We start from the raw sequence: 21,113 nt of genomic DNA, 5'->3' as shown, positions 1-21,113 counted from the left end.
CTCTGGACTGAATGAGGGAGGGGGTGGGGAGAGCAGGGCCACAAGGAAATACAGGGAGGAAAAAAGAGCAGTTGAAAATCCAAAATACTATCCTTGCCCATTTACAATAAAATCAATCCAAATATAAATAGAGAATCAGGATCAAAGAACATATAACAGGGGTAGAAAATCACACCCTTTAACCTACCATTCATGTGGCTAACACGTAATTGAGCTCAGAATTTGTCTGTGAGCTTCCTGGCAGCCAAAGGGGGGAAATTAAGAGGAGACACAATCACTTTACACACTTGTTTTCAAAGCAGAGAAAAGTGTACAAACTCATCAAGAACAGTAAAAAGGTTTTCATTTCCTCTGGATTTCAAAAGACTTGTCGCTTGGGACCTTACAGGGGCAGTCCCAGAGGGAGAGCGGAGGAAGTTGACAGGGCAATCCAGAAATGAGCTTCGGGCTTTTCTGGAGTCCTGGTGGCTCCAGGCCACAAGCTTGAAGTCAGAGCAGAAAGGTTGCCCGGCTGGCTGGGCATCCTGTTAACTAACTTTCTTGCTGGCTCCCAAACCCCCCTTCTTTTTTTAACATTATAAAGTAGCAGATGTTTGGAATTGATTTCAAAAATACAGGGAAAAGGAAAAGAAAATTAAAACACCAAAAAAAGAGTCCAAGGAGCGAACAGTCGGTTGTCTTCCTTCCTTGTCTCCCATTCCCCAGCTCCCCTCTTCACAGCAGTCTTGAAACTAGCTCTTCCTTCCTTCCAGAGTCAGCCTATGCATGTGTTAAAAATGTCTAGTCCTTCTCATCTTTTCTTTTTTTTTTATACAAATGTAAGTTGACATGTACCTCGTGCTGGACTGCTTTTTCACTCTGCAATGTATCTGGAGATGGTTACATTATCAGTCCATCTTTTTAATGGTTGCATAGTATTCAATGATGTCATTATTCCCTATGTTATTGAATCCATTCCCTATTGATATTTATTTAGATTATTTACAATCAACTGCTTTTTTAAATGGTGCTGGGATTGAATTACCTCATACGTACTTCTTTGAAACATAGAAGTGTATCTATTGGATAAAGACCTCTTTGTGGAATCAATCAATTAAAGGAATGGGCATTTTAAATTAGTAACAATATTGTCAAATTGTCAAAAAGGCTGGCCGATTAACACTCCTGCCAGCAGTGTATGAGAACGCCTGTCTCCCCTACTCTTGCCAACATAGTAGAGTGTCGCTTTTGGTCTCGGCCAATTGGATAATATTGTCTTCCTTGATTGTTGGCACTGGCCTATTTAAAGAGGAAGAAAATTAGGTGGGGGAATGCTCAACAGTCAGGATCATCTAAATTATGCAGACAGGACCAGCTCTACCATGTATGGGCCCACCACACAGTGAAAATAAGGAACCTCTTGCTGAAAAATTAACTATTCCAAGATGGCAACAGTCAAGCACTAAAACCAAGTGCAGGACTCTTGCAAGCGTGGGGCCCCTGACAGGTTGCCAGCCCATGGCCCTGGCTCTGCCTACAGGGAGAAAGAACAATGGGATGCCAAGTAATCATTACAAATGACAAGCCTGAGCTGTCCATCAGGGGAGGAAAACATATACGGAAAAGGACCTATCAAACTGCTCTTGCCCACAGCCTCTAGCTTCACGGACATCAGATCAGACACCTCAGGAAAGAGCTTACACGCTCACAATTACTACTTAAACCATGAGCTTGCTCTGGTCAGAGAGCAGTTTCAGAGGGTTGTGTGTAGGGAACCCCATGTTGCTCTGTTCAGGTTCCCCCAAAAGCAGACTAAGAGACAAGAATAGGGGTACAAGTAATTATTTGATGGTGATCCCAGGAGACAGCGGCAAGAGAATAGGGAGATGAGACAGGAAGGGAAGTCAGACGACAAAAGGTGTGTCTGCCTGCTAGTTCCCACTGTGGCAGCCGGAGGTCAGCGTCACTGGGGGCCTCTAGGAGACAGGAGAAAATGCCTCGCAACCCAGGGCCAGGGAGCTGGAGTACTAATCCATCAGTGCCCTGCCCATTATTGGTTGGGGGCTATAAGCAATAGCTCCTGTTTGGAGGGCAACAGGGCACATGCTCCCATGGCCAGGGAAAGAGCCCGCAGGTTGAGAAGCACAGGTGTGGACCCCAAGGAGAAGGATGACACTTGGGCGCCTGGGTGGCTCAGTCGTTAAGCATCTGCCCTCGGCTCAGGTCATGGTCCCAGGGTCCTGGGATCGAGCCCCAAGGGGCTCCCTGCTCGGCGGGAAGCCTACTTCTCTCTCTCCCACTCCCCCTGCTTGTGTTCCCTCTCTCTGTGTCTCTCTCTCTGTCAAATAAATAAATAAAATCTTAAAAAAAAAAGAATTTAAAAAATTAAAAAAAAAAAGAAGGATGACACAGCCAAGCTGTTGGTGTCCCCGTGCCCACATCCAGTCCCCTCCATACTCACCTCCCTGTGCGCACAATTGCAGCAGTCACTTCAGAGAGTCAGCCACCGCATGAACCAGTAAGCTCACACGGGTGGTAGCATTCACATCAGCAGTGATACAAAGGACAGAAGTGCAGTGTCATGGTCACTAGGGTGAGCATCCTCTTGCTTGGTTTGCTCTTGAAGCTAAATTTATGGCACACACAGTCTGAGCTGCTTTATGAATGGAAGTCTCGGGGTTTGCTTGCTGCCGGCTGAGGGTGGTGGATGCCTGTGCTGGGGCTGGGGGTGGGGAGCATGGGGCAGGTGGCTATACACAGGAGCAAGGAAGGAAGGAACAGCCTGGGGTCTTTGCCAGATTTCTTGTGCAATATTTTGCAAGTAGGCCATATATTACACACAAGTTGGCAGGTGCAGCCATGAGGATTTTCCCCCTTCTAACAATTTCTCTGTTGAGACAAAACGCTTGTAGTCGCCCACTAACTCAATGCTCCTATTTCTGAGAGCTAGTCAGCTGACCTCTCCATGACTAATCCACCCTTAATAACAGCCTTTCCATCCCCTCCGTGGTACCTGTGGGCTCATTCAGGAGAAGTGTGTCATCCGCCACAGCTCTTGCGGTTCCCCAAAGGCCCACTTTTGGCTAAGGCAAGAAATTCTTTGTCTTTTTCCTTAAAGGAAGAATTGGATGCCGAAATTCTCTTTAAATAGTGATCTTTTTGTTTGTTTCCATTGGAAAATCTTCCTAGGGACCTTGGAGCATTAAGCATATTTTAAACGAATCAAATAAATGGCTACACATCTTTAACGTGTCAGCAAGGCTGCTTTGTAAAAAGCCTTTTCAAAGTTTGGATCAGCATCAGCCCTGTTTGTTCTCGGAGCTGAGAGCTTGGTACCATCCAAGAACGGGCCCCCTTTCCCAGAGTTATCTACAGGCTCCTTCCCCGATGGCCCTCCGCTCTGAGCTGCCTGTCGTCTCTCCAGAGTCAGCTGGCGATATCAAAGCCAAGACCGTCTGAAGGAGGCCAGAGGGAGACAGACAGAGAGAACAGCGGGGGCAGGCGGGCAAATGCATCTGTGGTCTTGGGTATTTCTGCCAGAATGGACATGGACACTCTGCCGCCTTTTTTTTCTTTTTTTTTTTTTTTGCTTGACAAGAGTCTGCTTGGAAATGAGTGTATCCAGACTGGCTTTCTCTTTCCTTGTTCAAAGTTCTTGTTCAGGAGAGCTTGGTGGTGAACTCCCCATGGACCCAGCCCACCCTCAGCTCTTGTACTTAGAAGCCGGTGGGTGGGCTCCTCTGTAAGTGCATTTGCAGAACGGCCTATTCCGCCTCCAGAAAATAATCGGCCCTGCTTTGCATCCAGCAGCGAGGATGTGGTGGGCGGAGAGCAGCAAAGCAGGTACGGTTATGCCCAAATCACAGGGAAGGACCCTGTGCTTCAGAGAGGCGAAGTCACTTGTCCCAGGTCACAGAGCTCCGCGGCCAGGGTGCTGGGGCTGGAACCTGCCCCATCTCTTTCCCAGCCCCGCCTCCCTGTCAGACTGTGACTGGAGCCTTCAGGGAGGTCTGGACTGTAAACCGTCCTCTTCAGTCGCCTGGTCTCTGTCACTCAGGCCTGCCGCACCTCTCCTCTCTCTTTCTCACTTGGGAGGAGGTCTCTGGAGCCCAGTGCCATCCTACCTCCCCCTTCTGGGAGCCCCTCTTTCACAGCTTGCACCTTTAGTCCTGCTTCTAGTCTCACCCCCAGACCCACCTCCCTGGGCCACCAGGGACTTCCCTAAAGTTCAACAGCCCTCCTCCCACCACATACACACCCTTGCATAAAGTCTTTCCACGCCTCAGCGACACACACAGATTGATGTTCCAGCTCCTAGACAAGGAATTCAACTCCCATGAATGGACCCTCGCCCACCCAGCTGTCTGCCATCTTCTTCCCCCTTCCACACGCTGTCCGGCCACCCTGCCCACTTCCTGTCCGGGGGGCAGCTTTTCCACTGGGTCAGTCCCACCTGCATGGTCACAGACCGTCTATCCTCTGTGTCCCTCTGTGTCCCTCTGCGCCCAGTCCTCGCACCTAACCTGCTCCCCACAGCCCCATCTGTCTGCCTACCCTCTGTGTGAGTTCCTCCAGGACAGGGAGCCTTTTCTTGTAAAGTCTCCAGCACTGGGAGCCGCATAGGGCCCCTGGTGGGGGAGGAGGAAGTGTCGGTCAAACCCAAAGGTGAATGAACTGACTTTGATGTTTGTAAGATGGTAACCACACCTAGAAGGTTCTACTGACACCCCCCCCCCCCCCCCACACACACACTGCCTTGCCAGGGAAAATTTCAGCAGCAGGTTTTGATCAAGGAAAGGGGCAACTGGGAGATGTTAGTAAGAAGGTAAAACACTGGGAGGGCATTAGGGGTTGGAAGAAAGACAAAAGAAACTGAACAGATTCCAAATGGCACCAAGTATGTTTTCAAACTTCCTGCCCTAACACTGCCTTTCTATGCCTGGCTCACCTACTTGTTCAAGGTGACCTTGGGGCTAGGCAGGGAATTTTCTCCAGGTAATCTCCCAGGCTTCTGTCCTTTCTGCTCTCTTGTCATCTGCATTGCAACCGGCCCTGTGTCTCCTACCAGCCCCCAGGCCCCACTCTGCACACTCTCTGCACAGCAACCCATCCAGACCTAACATGTATCTAAATTCACTCATCACTGGAAAAGCTATTGGTGTTGACGTGTAGGGACATCCATTTTAATTATGGAAAGGGACCTCCTTATCAATTATTTAGAGCCCACAGAAAATAATACACTGAAAATAAGAGAGAAAAATTAGCTCTGTCTTTTGCCTCGAAAATTTGACATGGGGGCTGTCATGGTACATGCATATGCCACCACACAACATGCGCACACACACACACACACACACAAAATGGACCCACTGAGGTCCATTCCATTCTCCAGAGTCTAAGACCACTATCTTTTGAAAAGGGATAAAACAGCAGAAATTAAGATGTTGGCTGTTTAAGAAAAGCCACTGAAAAACAAAACAAAACAAAAAAATCATGAGCTGCAGAATGAATTTCAAAGATTATTTCGTTGAAGTAACTGATATCCCTCTGAACTCAAATCAGTCTGCAGAGCTAGTCAAAACAAAGTGAAAGATTGGAGAGAATTACCCAAGTCATTTAGGGTAAAAAACCTTCTGAAACATTCCAATAACTGAGATAAGAAGGTTTTCCCTGGGCATTCATCCTCCAGAATCGCTTAGTTAAAAAGCGTCCTCACACTTTGCACATGTAACAACCATTTTGTCTTATAAACGTTTTACATTCAATGTGTCCGTGCTGGTTTCTGACAGAAAATGGAGTACGTTTTTAAGTCTTTAAAAAATTGGGGAGTTGAGACATTAGTGAGTTCCTATCATTTTCAAGGCACGGTGCTGGGCTTCAGAAGAAACACAGGCCCAGTCGGGCCCTGCTTAGCCTCCAGTGTCATCTTTTGATGTCTTACTTTTCCCCGTGTTTCATCATTTTTTGTTTTTTCAAATCTTGGTGTCCTATGTGTTTAAAAAAAAATAAAAAAACTTTGAGCCATATAAACTAAAAAAAAGGTTTAGGTGGCAGGACCACAGGTCATTTTCTCTTACCTTCACTACTCTTCTACCTCTTAGACATTATTGTAGCTTTTGACTTAACTCAAAACATTTATCTTCCAAAAATCTTTAAGTTTTGCAAATGACCATGCAATACCGTGAGAAATGAAAGCCTCCTCCCACTCTGGCATTCTTTCCTCAGCAGGAACCTGAGCAGACCCTCTCCGACTTCCCTCCTATGCTGACACAAGGCCCACCAGCGGGTAAGGTGTTTTACTGAGATGTCACAGACATATGATTTTGCAACTCAATTGTTTTACTTAATAGTGCATTCGGACATCTTTCCATGCTAGTGGCTATCAATTTCTCCCACTCTTTTTATGGTTGTCTTTCATTCCATACTATGAATGATGTTATTTTATGTGACCAATCTCTAAATGATGGACATATGATTATTCTAGCATTTCCTTCTCGCGGCCACTGCTATGCCAAACACGCAGGTATATGGAGCTTTGGACACTTATACTAGTATTCCTTAAGTGCCTTTTTAAAAAAAGAACTTAAGGTGAAATTCACATAACATATAGTTAACTGTTTTAATCTGTACAATTCGGTGTGGCATTTAGCGTATTCACAATGTTGTACAACCACCACCTCGCTCTAGTTCTGGAACTTTTCATCACCCCAGAAAAAACACTCCTAACCCATTAAGTAATCACTCACAATTCCTCCCTTCCCCTGTCCCTGGCAACCTCTTCTGTCTCTAGGGACTTACCTTTTCTGGACATTTCGTGTAAATGGAATCATACAATATGTGACGTTTTGTGCCTGACTTCTTTCACTTGGCATAATGTTTTGGAGGTTTGTCTCGGTTGTAGGATGTATGGGTACTTCCTTCCTTTTGATGGCTGGATAATATTCCATTGTGTGTATAGACCATAATTTGTTCATGCATTCATCCACTGAATGACCAAAACCCCTTCTCAGAGGGAACAGCTGGGAAGAGCAAGGGGTTCAGGTGAGCCTCAGATATTGGTGCTGGTCCCAGATATTGTTTCTCTCTCCCTCTCTTTTTAAAGATTTTATTTATTTATTTATTTATTTATTTATTTATTTATTTGAGAGAGAGAGAGAAAGCATAAGCAGGGGAGAGAGAGAAGCAGGCTCCCTGCTGAGCAGGGAACCCGATGCGGGGCTCCATCACAAGACCCTGAGATCATGACCTGAGCAGAAGGCAGATGCTTAACAGACTGAGCCACCCAGGTACCCCTTTTGTTTCCTTTTCTTGAAGGAGCCCAGGCTGTATTGATTGCTGCATATCCTGGAGAACTCCTGTCCAAGAACTATTGTTGGTTTTGGTTTTTGTTTTTCTCTTTTAACCAAGAAGAATCAGTGGCCTACAAGAGCCTCATCATATGGAGTTTCTCAAATTGGAGAGTGTTAGGAAAGTAGCTGGCTTGGTCAAGTTTTTATTATGCGTGCTAGGAAAGAACCAGCTCACACTACAAAGGATTCCTGCCACTCCTAGACCTGGCTCTCCGGGGTGGAAAAGTGGGTACTGAAAACAGCCTCTTAAACTTCAGTTGGGGTTGTGTGGGCTTGGGGGCGGGGAGGGGGATGCACGATGTCCTACAGTCCAACAGAATATCTCTCTCTCGGGTCACTATTTCTCCTGAGCGCTATGAACAGAAGTTGTATGCGTCTCTCCTTTTCACTTCATTTTCCCCCTGGTACCTTAAATCTTTTTAAAAAGCTTATTCTGTACCAGGCTCCAAGGATCTAAAGAAGGTAAGAAATGGCTCCTGCCTTCATGTCACAGTAGGGAAGATGAGCACAGAAAGAAAGAGCTCTGCTCCTTTGGGGCAACAGGACAGAGGAAGGATGAGCACGCACCAGCTCACCCAGATGAAAATGGAAGCATCCCATTGCTTGTCTGGATGCCCATCTGATGGACATCGTGTGCACAAAGGTGCAGAGGAATAATGGGGTTGCTCGCCTCTCACATTGGTATTGCCTGGCAGGAGTCAGTGCTGCGAGGTTTCCAGTGACCTGGGTTCAAATTCTGCTCTACTCCCTAGCTGCATAACCTCAGGTGAGGGCCTTATCCTTCCAAGGGCTTTACATCCTGACCCCAAAAATGAGGATAATGCTAGCTGTCTGCTGTAAGCATTAGATGTATGTAAGCAAATGGCACACACTACTCAGTGAATATCGTTCGTCCTTTTCCTAGTTCCACGTCGATCTGTTTCTCCCCTAGCTTGTGAGCTACCAACATCCGAGTCTCTCACAGTCCTATTCCCAACTCCCTAAAGACAACGGTGCCCCAGGAAATGTCTCTGAAGGGCCCCAGGCTGGCCTGTATTCCTCTCCTACTTTGCACAAAACTTGGTGTCTTTCAAGTTAGAATTGGCGTTCAGCACCCATTCTATTCAGCTCCCAGCACACCCCTTCTAAAGGCAGAGCCTCTCACCTCCAGCCAGCGCTCCTGGGAGCTCCAGCAGCTTCTGAGAATCTCCCAAATCTGGCCTCCCACAAGAGGGTCGTCCTCTCCTGACAAATTGAGCCCGAAGCTGTTAAGATCTCTTCTGTTAGAACTTTTTAACGGCGTCATAAATCTTTTATTAACATTTGGTATTATACTAATTAAAACTGTTCTCTGTATGTATTATTAATTTCCCTAGCACTTCTTGCTGGGGTGACGTTTTTAGCCAGCTAAGCAGAATGTAGCACAGTAAATAAGAAGAAACTCATTTCCAGACAATTAGCCTTGCAGAAAAATAAGTTGGTTAATGGAAGGCATGATGATTACAAATTTTACCTAAATAAACAGGGTATCTTAATGGTAACTCTTCAAGCTAAGTAAACAGATTGGGGTGGTAATGTCCTAAGCAATACTTAAATGTAACAGTTTAATAAATTGGTAAATTACTCATTTCATCTTAGAACAAAATGGTAATACTGTAGTAATAACCTAGTATATATTCCGTAAATATGAAGCATTATCACTTTAGCTCTGTAGAAATCACCACAGTGATATGTCAGCATTGATCTAAAACTGTAGCATTTTATCTCAAGTTTATTACCCATTTTTGAGAATCGCTGAGATTTTCAGAGCATAATGGCAATAAAAGAAGAATTTAAAAAGCGCTTTAATGTGCATAAGTTAATCAGAGGTATCCTCGGGGGGAAAAGGAAATTTGGTAAAACATGAATTATAAGCATCATTTAAACTTACTTTGGACACTAGAGATAATAAATGGCACCATAATTTAGAAATAGCTTTTAACATCAATGACGGTAAGTACCACTTTACTGTTCATAAGAATTGCAGAGCAATGGTGCTGAGGCCAATTTTATTAGCCATTTTTTTCTTTATAAAAGCAATCCAGCCCTTTCCACAACTGAGGAGACAGGAACAAGAGTTACGTGCTAATATGCAAAATGCATTTAAGTTTTTTGAAATAGAGAGTAATAAATTGTGCCAAAAGATGGAGTCTGGAGACAAATGAATGATCATTTAAAAAGAATAAGGCGCTCTCAGAGTTTACATATTTGGGGAAACTTGATAAAAAAAAAAAGCCAACAAATTGTTCATACATTTTCCCATTTGCCAAAGCATGCGGGGGTGCTTTCAAATCCAAGAGATGAAGCCATAAATCCCAGCGATTGGGAGATGCCACAACAGAAATATATTTTTGTAAATTGTCACCATTGACAAATCATTTTTAAACTATATGAAGTGTAGGTTCAACTTTCTCTTCATGGTGCGCTTCCTGCAGAGAAGCCTCAGACTCTGACCTCTGCTTGCCAAGCGCAGCCCGACGGGGCGGGGCTGCTGGCTGCCCCTGAGCTCAAGCTGTGGGTAGGACGGTCGCCAGGACTCCCTGAACCACCTACTAAGTGCCCAATGTGCTGAGTGTTATGGAGCCCAGGAGAAGCTTGTCTGGCACAGTGTGTGGCGAGATTGGCTAAACCTGGCATGTGTGGAAGAAACAAATCCAAGATGTCAGCCCAGACCTTGACCTTCAGGATTTAGTAACTCCAGGCTCAAGGTCTTTTGCTTTTTACCTGATGAATTTGAGGAAAAACAAAACAATCCACCTTACTTGATCTTTAAGTCTTAGATGCAATTGAGTAACATAGATGCTCCCTGCCCTGCTTTTGAACATGAAGGTATGAAGGGCCTGGGGTCTTCATCTAAAGCAGTTCCTTCTGAAGGTGGGAGTGGGGGATGGACTCCAATAGTACAGCGGGGAAGGAGGCAAGGAGAGGAGAGAGGAGAAGCCGAAGGCAACGAGGACAGTTCCCAGCAAGGCTCTTGGCTGTGTACTTGCAGGGCAAGAGCAGGCCTGCAGGCCTTTTGTCCACCCCAACCCTGGTTTATCTATTTATGTTCATCTTACCTCCAGACACTTCATCACTGTCTGCTCACAGTCTATCACTGACATCCCCTCCCTCAGAGAGAGTCAGGAAATAGCAAGTTTGCCTGGCCTCCTTGTGGGAAAAGCCACGAGGCTTCTCATATTTCGTGTGAGAACTACACCTCCCATAGCCATGGCTGCCCCCATCTCTATAGAGCAATCCAACTTTGGTTGAAGACCTCAACTTTGAAACAGAGTGGAGCATCCTGGGCCAGTAAATAGAGAACCGCTGTAGTCGGACAGCTATGTGACCTTGGACAAACACACTTTAAAGTTACCCAGCCTTAGTTTTCTCATCTGTAAAATGGGGTTTCGAAACTGTTTTAAAAGATGATTGTGAGGATTGTGTGAGAAAATAGAAGTGATGTCCCGAGGATGATGCTTAGCACTTGGTAGGCACTCGGCACAGATTGGGTTTCTCGCTGCTGTGGAGTCCAAACATCTGGATTCCAATCCACACCCTCTTGGATGTCGGTAAGTTATTTAACATCCCCCGACTCAAATTTCTCATCATCAAAATGGGATCTACTTTCTAGGTCTGTTTTAAGAGTTAAATGAGATCACTTGTGTAAAATGCTTAGTCCACTGCCTGGCCCACAGATGTTCTGGAAACGCTACTTACTGTTATTATTTAATAAACACGTACTGGGCACGTACTGGGCTGTTGCAGTGTGCCAATCATCAGCGACCCAAGTAAACAGAAGCCCCAGAAGGCAGCAGAGAACCTGGTTACTCTTACTTAGGATAATCTAGATTTTCAACAGTCTAGAAGATTCTCTAAGGGGGAGATATTACACAGACTGAGTGAGTCAGGGCTCTAAACTCTGACATAACTGGGTTTGAATTCTAGCTCCATCACTTAACGTCTGACCCTGAGCAAGCAACTCATCTTCTCCGAGTTTGCTTTCTTCTCTCTAGGAGGAGAACAAGAACAATTTATCTTGTGAAAATTCATCTACCACTGAAAATAAGTATAGTAAATGTACCTCAGTGCTTCTTGTGCATCAGGCTCCTGGTGGTGAAATGCTCAATGCATTGTGTCATTTAATCCTCAAACAACCTTGTGAGGAAGATCTATCCTTACAAAGTACAGACGAGGACACTGAAGCTCAGAGAGGCAAGGTGACTCATCCAAGGCCACACAGTTGGTGAGCGGTAAAACTGGGATTTTAACCCAGGCCAATGAAAGCTGCAAACATGCTGTGGGCATCTTGGTACGGGAGGCAAACCACGTACCAGTGCCACCTCCCTTCCTCGGCCGGAAGTCCTCGGGGTCCAGCAGCTGAGGGGTACACCATGGCTCGTCAGCACCCGGGGGAGGCTCATTAGACCCTGTTGGTTAGCCTGGCCTTGGGGAGAGGTCCATGGAGGACCTTTGAATCCCTTAGGGAAAGTGGAAGACCCAGTGCCTTCCAGCCACCTTTAAGGGGCTCCACAGAGAAATAACAGTTTACAATACTCTTGCAAATACAACCCAGGATATTCTGGTTTGTATCTGAAGTTGTTCGGGGATGATAGTGTTCAAACCAGCCAGAATTCCCTCTGACAGTCTTGAAGACATTGGCTTTAATAACAAGGAGGTTTGAGGGACCTTCTTGGGTAAAAGCCAATGAGCCGGACTCAGTCCACATGGGTTAAAGTCCTGGCATCAGAGGACTTGGGAATGTTGTGTCACACTCTGCACAGTCTCAGTTTCCTCATCTGTAAAATGGGGATTACAGTCGTACCTATCTCCTAGGGCCCTTGTGAGGATTCCTCCAGGCGTTCTCATCAGATGGTAGCTGCCGGGCCCTCTCAGCCTGGCCACCATGGGAGAGTACAGGTGGCTGCGCCTCGGAGGGGTCTCCAGGAGCTGGGGACTGGGTGGGTGTAGGACCCTATCCTACAGACTGTGCCCACCCACCCCCTGCAACAAACCGACTTGCAGCTAGAGTCATTAATAAAGAGGACCCCTCCCAGGGCCCTCTCCTTGTGTCTGCCCGTCTTCCCGGAGTCGGGTGTCCTCTCGGCTCTCCCCCACCCCCTCCTCCTTAGTCCCATTACTTCCTAGGAACAAAAGTGCACCAGCTGTGGCGCCCCAGACAGCAGGTGCGAACACGCGCTGCTTAGCATAGTGGATATTCAAGGGTGCCTCTCTGAGCCCACCCCGCGCTCTACAGCCCCAGGGGCTCAGCGGGTCTTGTCTGTTCGCCCCCGCGAGGGCAGACCTTCGCCAGAGGGTTGCGTCTTTTCCTGGAGCCTTCCGCGTTTTCCTGCTGGCCGCATCTCTGCCGGCAGGAGGAAGGAGTGAATTTTTCCTGGGCGGGGGATGAAGGAAGCAAAGGGTGCGCCCCCAGGTTCCAGGCCTTCCGGAGTTTCAGCGCGTCCCGGATAAATCCATCGATCAATAAGGCTTGATAGCGAAGACGATACATTGCAGGTAGCGGGCCAGCGTGGGGGGCTGACTTCTCTAACATCGGGGGAGTCTGGGTCAGCACAAATCTCTCTAATGACCCGGTAGCCGGTGGAGCGTTAACAGGCTGCGATCTGTGGGATCTGTGGCCGGCTGGGCAGGCAGTCAGGAGCTTTGCGTCCAGAGCCGAGTTCCGGGGGCACAAGGTGAGCCTGGGCGAGTCTCCTGCCTTTTCTGCTCCCCAATTCCCTTCTTTGTAGAATGGGAACACAGGACTGTTCTGGGGTATCACTGGGATGTTGGAAGGTGGGAAAACCTCCGATCAAATATTCTGTTCAAATGTATTTTTTCTTCTTCCACCCCACCTCCTCTCCACACCAACTGGGAGAGGGGTTTAATAACTAACTTATTAATTGGCAGCCAGTCTGACACTTAAGAAGAACAACTTTATCTGCTCATTTTAACTGACGCGAGAGTCAGATATGGCCACTGATCTCAAGGTAACACCAGGACACTGACACGTCTAACCGATCGAGCCAGGCCCAAATTCCGGGATGACTTCTCGGCCAACGACTCCACCTTTAGTGATGACAGGCAGAATGTCCGCAGTTGGGGGACACTGCCCTATTCCTGCCCTTTCCTCTCTAAGAGCAACACTTCTGATTAAAACACTTACATTCTTAGTAGGCGTTTAATTAGATTTCTTATCTATAAATATATTTTTAAAATGCTTTTATTCTCATAATAAGCTGGTAATCAGCTGTACTATAAGCCATGGGTTTTTATTTTCCCTGGAAGACTCCTTAGTGACTATATAGCCCTAATTTTACAGATGCGGAAACCAAAGCGCACAGAGTCAGAGCCACTCGCTCAGGGCCATACAGAAAGAGAGTGACGGAGCTGAGCGGAGAACTTCATCCAACCCGCGGCTGGGTGGTAAGAGGGAAGGCACCGATCACTGTGGCAAGTCCGTGAGGATTTTGCGAGTTTCTGAACCACAAGAAAGTGCGACTGGGTCTGGGCGTCGCTAAGAGAAGATGCTCAAAATAGGATGCTTGCAAATGTGGGGCCTCGCGGCTACCGGCGGGTTTCCCACTAGGAAACCCGCCTTGAGTGTCGAGAACCCTTCACTACTCCAGAATGCAGGCGGCTGCACCACGCCGCCGCCCTGTGTTTTAGTTGCGCTGAGGCCGAGGGTGAGATTTTGGCGAAGGTTCCCAAGAACCTTCAGCGCTGCCGCAGCCTAGGCCGTATCCTGGGCCTGGCGGTCTCGGCGGGAGGTGGGAGGCCATATTCTGAGGCCCCTAACCCGGAGCGCCTAACCAGACCGCCGCCTAACAGACGCGCACCGCCTTCTGCAGCACCGGCCTCGGCCGCCGAAAAGGCGCAGCCGGCGGGCGGCCCGACCTGGACAAGGCCGCGTCCTTCGGCCGCAGGTTTTCGAGAAGCGCCGCAGGCAGGAGAAGGTCGCCCAGCCCAGGAGCGCTGCGGGGCCTCGGGAGTCTCACCGCCGAGCTGGGAGTGGCCGCGGCTAAGTCTCCCCGCTCCTGCTCCGAGGGCAAACGTGCGCAAGCCTGGGAGGCGAGAGGCGCTGGTGGCCTTGGAACGCGCGGAGTCCAGCGCCCAAGCCGGGGTGGGAAGGTCCTTCGACTCCACTGATAACCCCGAGCCTCGTGTCGGGGTGCCTGCAGGTGCACCCTAGGCCGCCGCCCCAGCCCTCACTAGGCCAAGTCCCCCTTTCCTCCCAAGTATTAGAAAGAGAGCGCTTGGTTTGGGGCGGGGGGGCGCAGAACGAGAGCGCGGGTCCGCTGCAGCCGCGCGACCCAGAACTAATTTCTGGACTTCTCTGAGCCTTCATTTTTCCAACTGCAAAGTGGCGTGGGGCATCCAAACCCTGCAGAAATGTTGTGTGGGTCATCGTAAACCACACTGCGTGCAAAGCTCGCTGTCCCCAGCCGGTGCTGTATAGGTTGCTTGCTGCTGAAGGGGAATCGTTCCCACTTGAGGGAAGTGAGCAGCCGGCCCCCATAGCTAGTGTGTGTGGGGGGGGGGGGCGCGCGCGCGCGCGCGCACGCGCAAGTCTGTCTGTCTCTCTGATCGGCCGTGTCCTCCCAGACTCTACCGGCTTTGGAGCCTCTCAGGGAAAGCTGAGCACAGCTTAACTCCTCGCCCCTGGGCAGGGCAGCCTCACCCCTCTTGGCCGACGCCTGGGGCCCAGACCTCCCTGCCTGCCCAAAACCAGCGCGCGAGGAGTGCGCGTGAGAACGGTCCGCGAAGGCCGACAAGCTGACTCTTGCCTCCCAGTCCTGCATCTGTAAAATGGGCGCGGCTTTAAAGACGCTTGAACCAAGGCTAAGGAAGGCCCTGGGGAAGGGCGGCGAATCGGTCTTCAGCCCTCACCCAGAGGCCTACTGCTTCTGGTCCTTAATTCCCTCCATGGAGGGGCTGGGCGTCCACACGCACCTGCTGCCTCTGGAGCCTGGGCCGCTTCCTCCGGCAGAGGTGGGGTCTAATATTGGGAGCGGATCGCCAAGAAAGCGTCCATGTGGGCTTCCCAGCCTATTCCAGATTCTCTCTCCCCTACACTCAGCCTTAGGGGCGGCTGCCTGATCTGGACGTTTCTGCACAGACACTCTGCCTCACAGCCTTCCGGGGGGGGGGGGGGGGGGGGGGGGGGTGGCCCCTCACAGGGGGGTGGGGGGGGGGGGGGGGGAGTGGGAGCTGTGACCCTTAACAGGGCGTTCGGGGCTCTAGTCCCACACAGCCACAGTGCAAATGGCAACCTCCAGGCCTTGCACATCGGGCGGAGGGGGTTCAGCACTAAACAACCTCGCATCGCCCAGCAATCTGTCCTACCCCCCGGGGGTGCCCACACTGCTCTGGGTGGACATGGGCGTGACACAGTCGCGACCCGGCCCCACACGAGTGGGCTCAGCCCCCTAACTCAGAGGGACTCTTAGTCTCTGGCTGGGCGAGGCTTGTTGGGGCAAAGCGCTCAGAGAGGGCGAAAGCCCCAGAAGCACCCGGTGGGGAAACATACTGACGTCCCTGAGAGCTGAAGCAAGACTACGTAGGTCCCCATCCCGGGGCTCAGCTGAACGCAGAACCCGGGTGGGCTTCCGGATCAGAGACCAGAGGCACTAGGAAGGAAGAAAAAGACGTGTGTGTGTTCCCCGAAAAGGCCCAAGAATTGAGGGTCATCCTGGCAAAACAACAAAAATAATTTAAATAAACAAAACCACTATGCCTTATTATAGAGAAAAAGAAAAAAAAGTGAGGGAAATTGGAAAGCGCCGCCATTCCCCAGGGAAGAGGTGCTCAGCTAGCAAAGGCAAAGAAGGTCGTTCTTAGAGGCTGAAGTCCCCGGCCGGAAGGCCAACGTTTCCCATCCCGATAGGGGCGTTCATCGGGCTTTTTAGCAAAGAAAAGAGAAGCATTTCCAGAAACCACCCCCCAAAGAGACCTGAAGGTCTGAGTCCCTCTAGTTCCTCTCTGGGGGTGTCTATAAGTCCGGGCGGGTAGGGCTTGGAGGTGGAGGTGAAGGCAGCAACCATGGGAGCTCCCCCTGTGTTTCTTAGACTCCCTCCCGTCTCTGGAGCCCTGCCAGTGAAGACGATCCCACAGCCCGCGTACAACGAAGATGCCCAAAGCCCGGAGCCCGCAGGGGGGCGCTTGGCCAGGGGGAAGGCAGTGTGCTGAGGTGGGGGGGTGGCCCCAGGGCCTGTGGGACAGCCCCAGAACTGTTTCGCCTCAGGAAGCTAATGGGAGCGGGGTCAGGAGGAGGGGGTGGCAGAGACAGACACACAGAAAGAGAAGCGAAGAGATTCTGAGAGCAGAACAAGAAAACAAAAAGGAAACAGGAGAGCAGGGAAGGAGGAAGAAAGGGAGGAAAAGAAACCTCGAGAGAGACAGAGGACGGGACAGTGAGAAATGGAGAGAGAAGGGGGGCAGGATACCACAAAGAAAGAGTCGGGGAAACTAAAAGCAATAGTGAACGAACTATATAGGGAAACATAAAACTGTAAAGGAAAAGCAAAAGTTACAGTAGCACGGAGACCCAGAGTAACGAATAGAGTAGAAAATAGAGAACATCGTGGAGAGGCCAAAAATAAGAAAAAAATTAAAAGACCGAATAAAAGGGGAAAAAATGAGGGAGAAAGAGGAAATGTTCACGAACGCTTCCAGTGTGTGTCTTGTTGGAAGGGACCACCCACCGCCCGTCCCGTGATCCCAAAACTCCCAGCTTTCGAGCCGAGGTAAAGCTGGGTGGACTGGGCCTCGCTGCTTTCACACCTGGGCTCGGTATTCCAGGGTTTCGGGGCGCCCCGCCCCTCTCCTGAACAGTGACGCCGCCAGTCTGCGGTGACGTCGCTTGACGTCACGCCCCACCTGCGGTCCCACGTAAACCAAGAGTGTGCAGATGTTCTGGGTTTGTGCCCCGCGCTTACTCCTCAGACACCGAGCGTTTGGAGACCCAGGACATGCGCCGGTTCTGTGCACACAGCCCGCCCACAGTGCGCCCAGATCCCCTGTTGCCAGTCCTTGGGTCCGCCCAGGGCCTGAGGCCTCACTGGAAAAAGAGGAGGTCAGTGGGTTGTTGGGGGGGGGGGGGGGGGGGGGAAGGGCTCCGAGTTCTTAGAAGTTCGAGGTCATGGTGCCTTCACCCCCTAGGTGGGTCTGGCCTGTGACGACCTAAGTACCCGCCGGGGGGTGGGGTGGGGCTTTCATCCCCAACCCTGCCTGGCGCCGACCTTCGACCTCTGGGCCTTGAGTGCCCTTCCCATGTCCGCCCCACCCCGCCGGCACCCAAACTGCCAGCGGCCGGCACGCACTGACCTGCACGGCGGATCCTCCCCGGGGCCCCGGGCCGGGGTTGGAGCTGAGGCGAAAAGCGACGAAGCTTGGAGAGGTGGACGCGCCCCCGTACACTGCGGCTCGGCCTCTACCGCCGATGGGGTGGGGCGCAGGGCCGGGCTCGCCGAGCATTATTGGAACGAAAACGAAATAAAAGCGGCGTTAAGTGAAATAGCTAACTTTTTTATTAAATAAAACGACTTAAATAAAAGGAACGGAAAAGGAGAGGAGTGGGCCCAGCCTAAACGCAGGGTGCCCCAGCCCTGGCGCTCCCCCCAGCCACCTGGTCGGCCGCCCCTCCTCCAGCGGCCCCCGCGGGGGAAGCAGGTGGCCGGTTTCTAAAGAAAAAAGCCAAAACTTTTATTATTTACACGTTTGGGCAAAAGTACAAAGTATAATACAAGCGCCCGGCCCGGGGGGTGCGGGCGAGGGGCGGAGAAACGTAAGGCGCTTTCTTTGTCAGGCCCCGGCCTGGGGCGGGACTGGGCGCGGGGCGGGGGCTCGGATTGTGCAGCCGCGCGGAGCCCGGGCCCAGCCCCCCTCCGCGGCCGGCGGGGATGCGGCCGCGCCCCGGGGCCTACTCGAGCTCGGAGGCCCCTGTCCCTCTCGGCCTCGGGTCCCCCCCAGCCCGGCTGGGGGCCCGGGGCGCCCCGCCGGGTGGGGGCGGCGATCCTTGGCGACTGTGCGCGCTGGTGGCTCACACCAGAGAGGTGACGGCGGGGACCTTGGAGCTGTCCTCCTCCCAGGGCTGCAGATTCTGCAGAGCAAAGAGCGACGAGTTGTGCAGACAGAGAGGGTCGGGCTGGATGGAGTCGTTGAGGCTCTTTTGGAAGGCGTCGTGTTGCAGCTGCAGCATGAGCCGGCTCGCCTGCTGCCGCTCCGCCTCCCGCTCCTCCGCCGTCTGCCGCCTGCACCGAGGGAGGGAGAGGGACAGCACCGTCATGCACCCGGCACTGCGGGGCTGCCGGCGGGGCCCCAGCCCTCCCGGGAGCGGAGGCCAGCCGGGAGCCTCGAGGCGCAGGACCCGTCTGCACCCCTGCTGGCGCTGTGCGCCCGAGGCCCGCGCGTCCGGGGAGTGGGTTGGCATCGTTTGTTTTTGTTGTGTGTCGGGCGGTCGCGGGGAGGGGACTCAGCCCGCTGCCCACCTGCACGTCCGGGTATTGTGGCTTCGCCAACAACAAAGATGTTTCTTTTGCGGGATAACAAGGACAGGGCGTGTGTGTAACTGACTCGGCCCTGCGGACAGTCGGGTCGCTAGGGTCCGCGGGTGGGAGGGCTGGCTCTGCAACTGCCCGCGCCGTGTCCCTGGGCCGGGTCAGCCTCATCCAGTTCTCCCAGGCCCTTCTCGAACCTCTCTTCCAAAACGCGATCGCTTCGCCGTTCACGGGTTGGATGGAAATAGGGATCGGATAAAAACGGGGCTGGAGTCAGGATGAGGAGCCAGAGGGGGAACATGGAGCCTGCGCGGACTGTCGGAACTCCCAGAGGGCAAGCTGGAGGGATTAGGGGAGTGCGAGAGACCCCGGGGTGGAAGGGTGGCGCGGCTGCTGGTGGAGGTGCAGGTGAGAGGAAACCGAAAGGGCTCAGAGACGGAAGAAAACACGGAGAGTTGGAGAGGCGCACGAGAGCGACACAGGGATGAGAATGGAGGAGAAGCCGAGGCGCGGGAGAGGAGAGAGAAACGCAGGCCGGCGGGAAGGAGAGAAGGGAGATAAAATTTGGGAAGGAGCGTGGGAGGCGCAGCCCTGGGAGGGCGGGTAGCGGGTAGCACAGAATGGGGAGAGCGCGAGGCTGCGGCGCGGGGCGGGTGAAGGGCGGGTGCAAGATGGGCCGAGCCGGGCCTCTCTCACCGCCACTTGGTCCTCCGGTTTTGGAACCAGGTCTTGACCTGCGCGTCCGTCATTTTGAGGGACTTAGCGAGCGCCGCCCTCTCGGCCGAGGCCAGGTACTTCTGGCGGTGGAAGCGCTTTTCCAGCTCGCAGATCTGCACCCGAGAAAAGGACGTGCGCGGCTTCTTACGCTTGGGCGGCGTCCTGTTCTGGTAGGGGTGGCCGATGCGCCGGGTCACGGTGAAGGGCGTGAGGGCCGCCGCCGCTGCGGAGACACACGAGGCCCCCTGAAGCCCGGCCCGGCTCCACTGCCGTTCAGGCCCCATGCGGACCCCGTGCCGCCCGGTGGGGCGCAGAGTGCTCCGCTATTTCGTTGGTCCCTCGCGTCCCCAGCGGCACCAAGCCGGGCGGGAGTTACCCCCTCTTCCCCTGGGCGTAGGCTTATTTCCCCGAAACTCCCTGATTTTCCTCCCCCTGTGGTTGCCCGGGGCCCCGGGCGCTGAGGCCTCCAACGCGCTTGGGCCTCCGGAATCGTTTCCCAGAGTGGAGCACCTAGGGCGCGGCGCCTCTGGCCCCGGGAGGGCCGAGGCCCGGTGCCTGTTCGCTGGCCCTGCTCACCTGTGAAGCGGTCTTTCACGAAGCGGCGGCTGCTCTCCATCCAGGGGAAATTGAGGCCGCCCAGGCTGGAGACCGTGGGCACGGAGGGCATGGCGGGCAGCGCGCTAGGCAGAGGCGGTGGCACAGCCCCGGGCAGCGGCCTGTGCGCTGGCACTCGGATCACGCCGGCGGGCGCCAGGCTCAGGTTGACACTGTAAGATCCCGGGTCCTCGAAGGGCGCGCCCAGGCCGGCAAAGGAGGCGGGTAGAGACGGGTATGTGGCGCCCGGACGGCCCCCGGGGGGCCCTCCCAGGTAGCTGGCGCCGTCGGGGCCCCGCGGGGCTGGTGCGCTGTCCTGGTCCGGGCTGTTGAGGATCTGGTCGATGCCGAAGCTGATGGGCTCGTGCGGGTGCGGGGTCTGCGCGCTGGCGGGCGCCTCCATCCTGGGCGGGCGGAAGGGCTGGGCTGGGCTGGGCGGGGAGGCGGCTGGGTCCCTGTTACGGCGCGGCCATGGAGCGCCCGGCGCCTCTCGTTGCACTGAAACTTTGCCAAGAGTGCGCGGGCCCGACAGGCTCTGTGTCATCTTTCTTGAACCGAACCTGGAGTTTCCGCTGCTAATTCCTCTCCCGCCGCAGCCATTGGCTGCGATCAACAAGCCTCTCTCCTCCCATTGGCTCCCGGCTTTCAATAAAGGCCTAATTCATGGAAATAGGAGCTTAGGGACTGTTCCAAGGTGACATCATTTTAACAAACGAACAATAGGTCAAATTTATTAGCCGGGATAATGGGCGGCGGATATTAGCGCCCGAACCGCAGCCTCCCAAACCCGAAATCTAACGAAGCTGCAATTAGCAGACGCTCCCCGCTCCTCCCGGCCGGGGCCGCTATCCGGCCACAGCGCGGGGCGGGCCAGGGTGCTCTGCTGGTAAGATTGTCGTTTGCGGAGGGGGGTTTCGTTTTCTTCCAAATTTTTTCATCTGGGCAAAAACCAAACCATGTGAATCCTTTCAATTGCAAT

At 52.4% G+C, this 21,113-nt stretch overlaps 1 protein-coding gene across 1 annotated transcript; it reads right to left on the bottom strand.

The window, feature by feature from the left end:
* Positions 1-18,366: 18,366 nt before the first annotated feature.
* Positions 18,367-20,537, bottom strand: TLX3 (T cell leukemia homeobox 3). Its single transcript, XM_032403478.1, has 3 exons — positions 20,117-20,537; positions 19,520-19,763; positions 18,367-18,577 (listed from the first exon to the last, which is right to left on the bottom strand). The coding sequence occupies exons 1-3, from the start codon at positions 20,535-20,537 to the stop codon at positions 18,367-18,369; spliced, it is 876 nt and encodes a 291-aa protein (XP_032259369.1).
* Between the last annotated feature and the right edge of the window lie 576 nt (positions 20,538-21,113).

The sequence above is a fragment of the Phoca vitulina genome, unplaced genomic scaffold (genome assembly GCF_004348235.1).
Source record: "Phoca vitulina isolate PV1807 unplaced genomic scaffold, GSC_HSeal_1.0 scaffold6, whole genome shotgun sequence".
NCBI lineage: Eukaryota > Metazoa > Chordata > Mammalia > Carnivora > Phocidae > Phoca > Phoca vitulina.
Note: the sequence above shows the minus strand (reverse complement) of the source record. Positions and strands in the feature narration are given on the sequence as shown.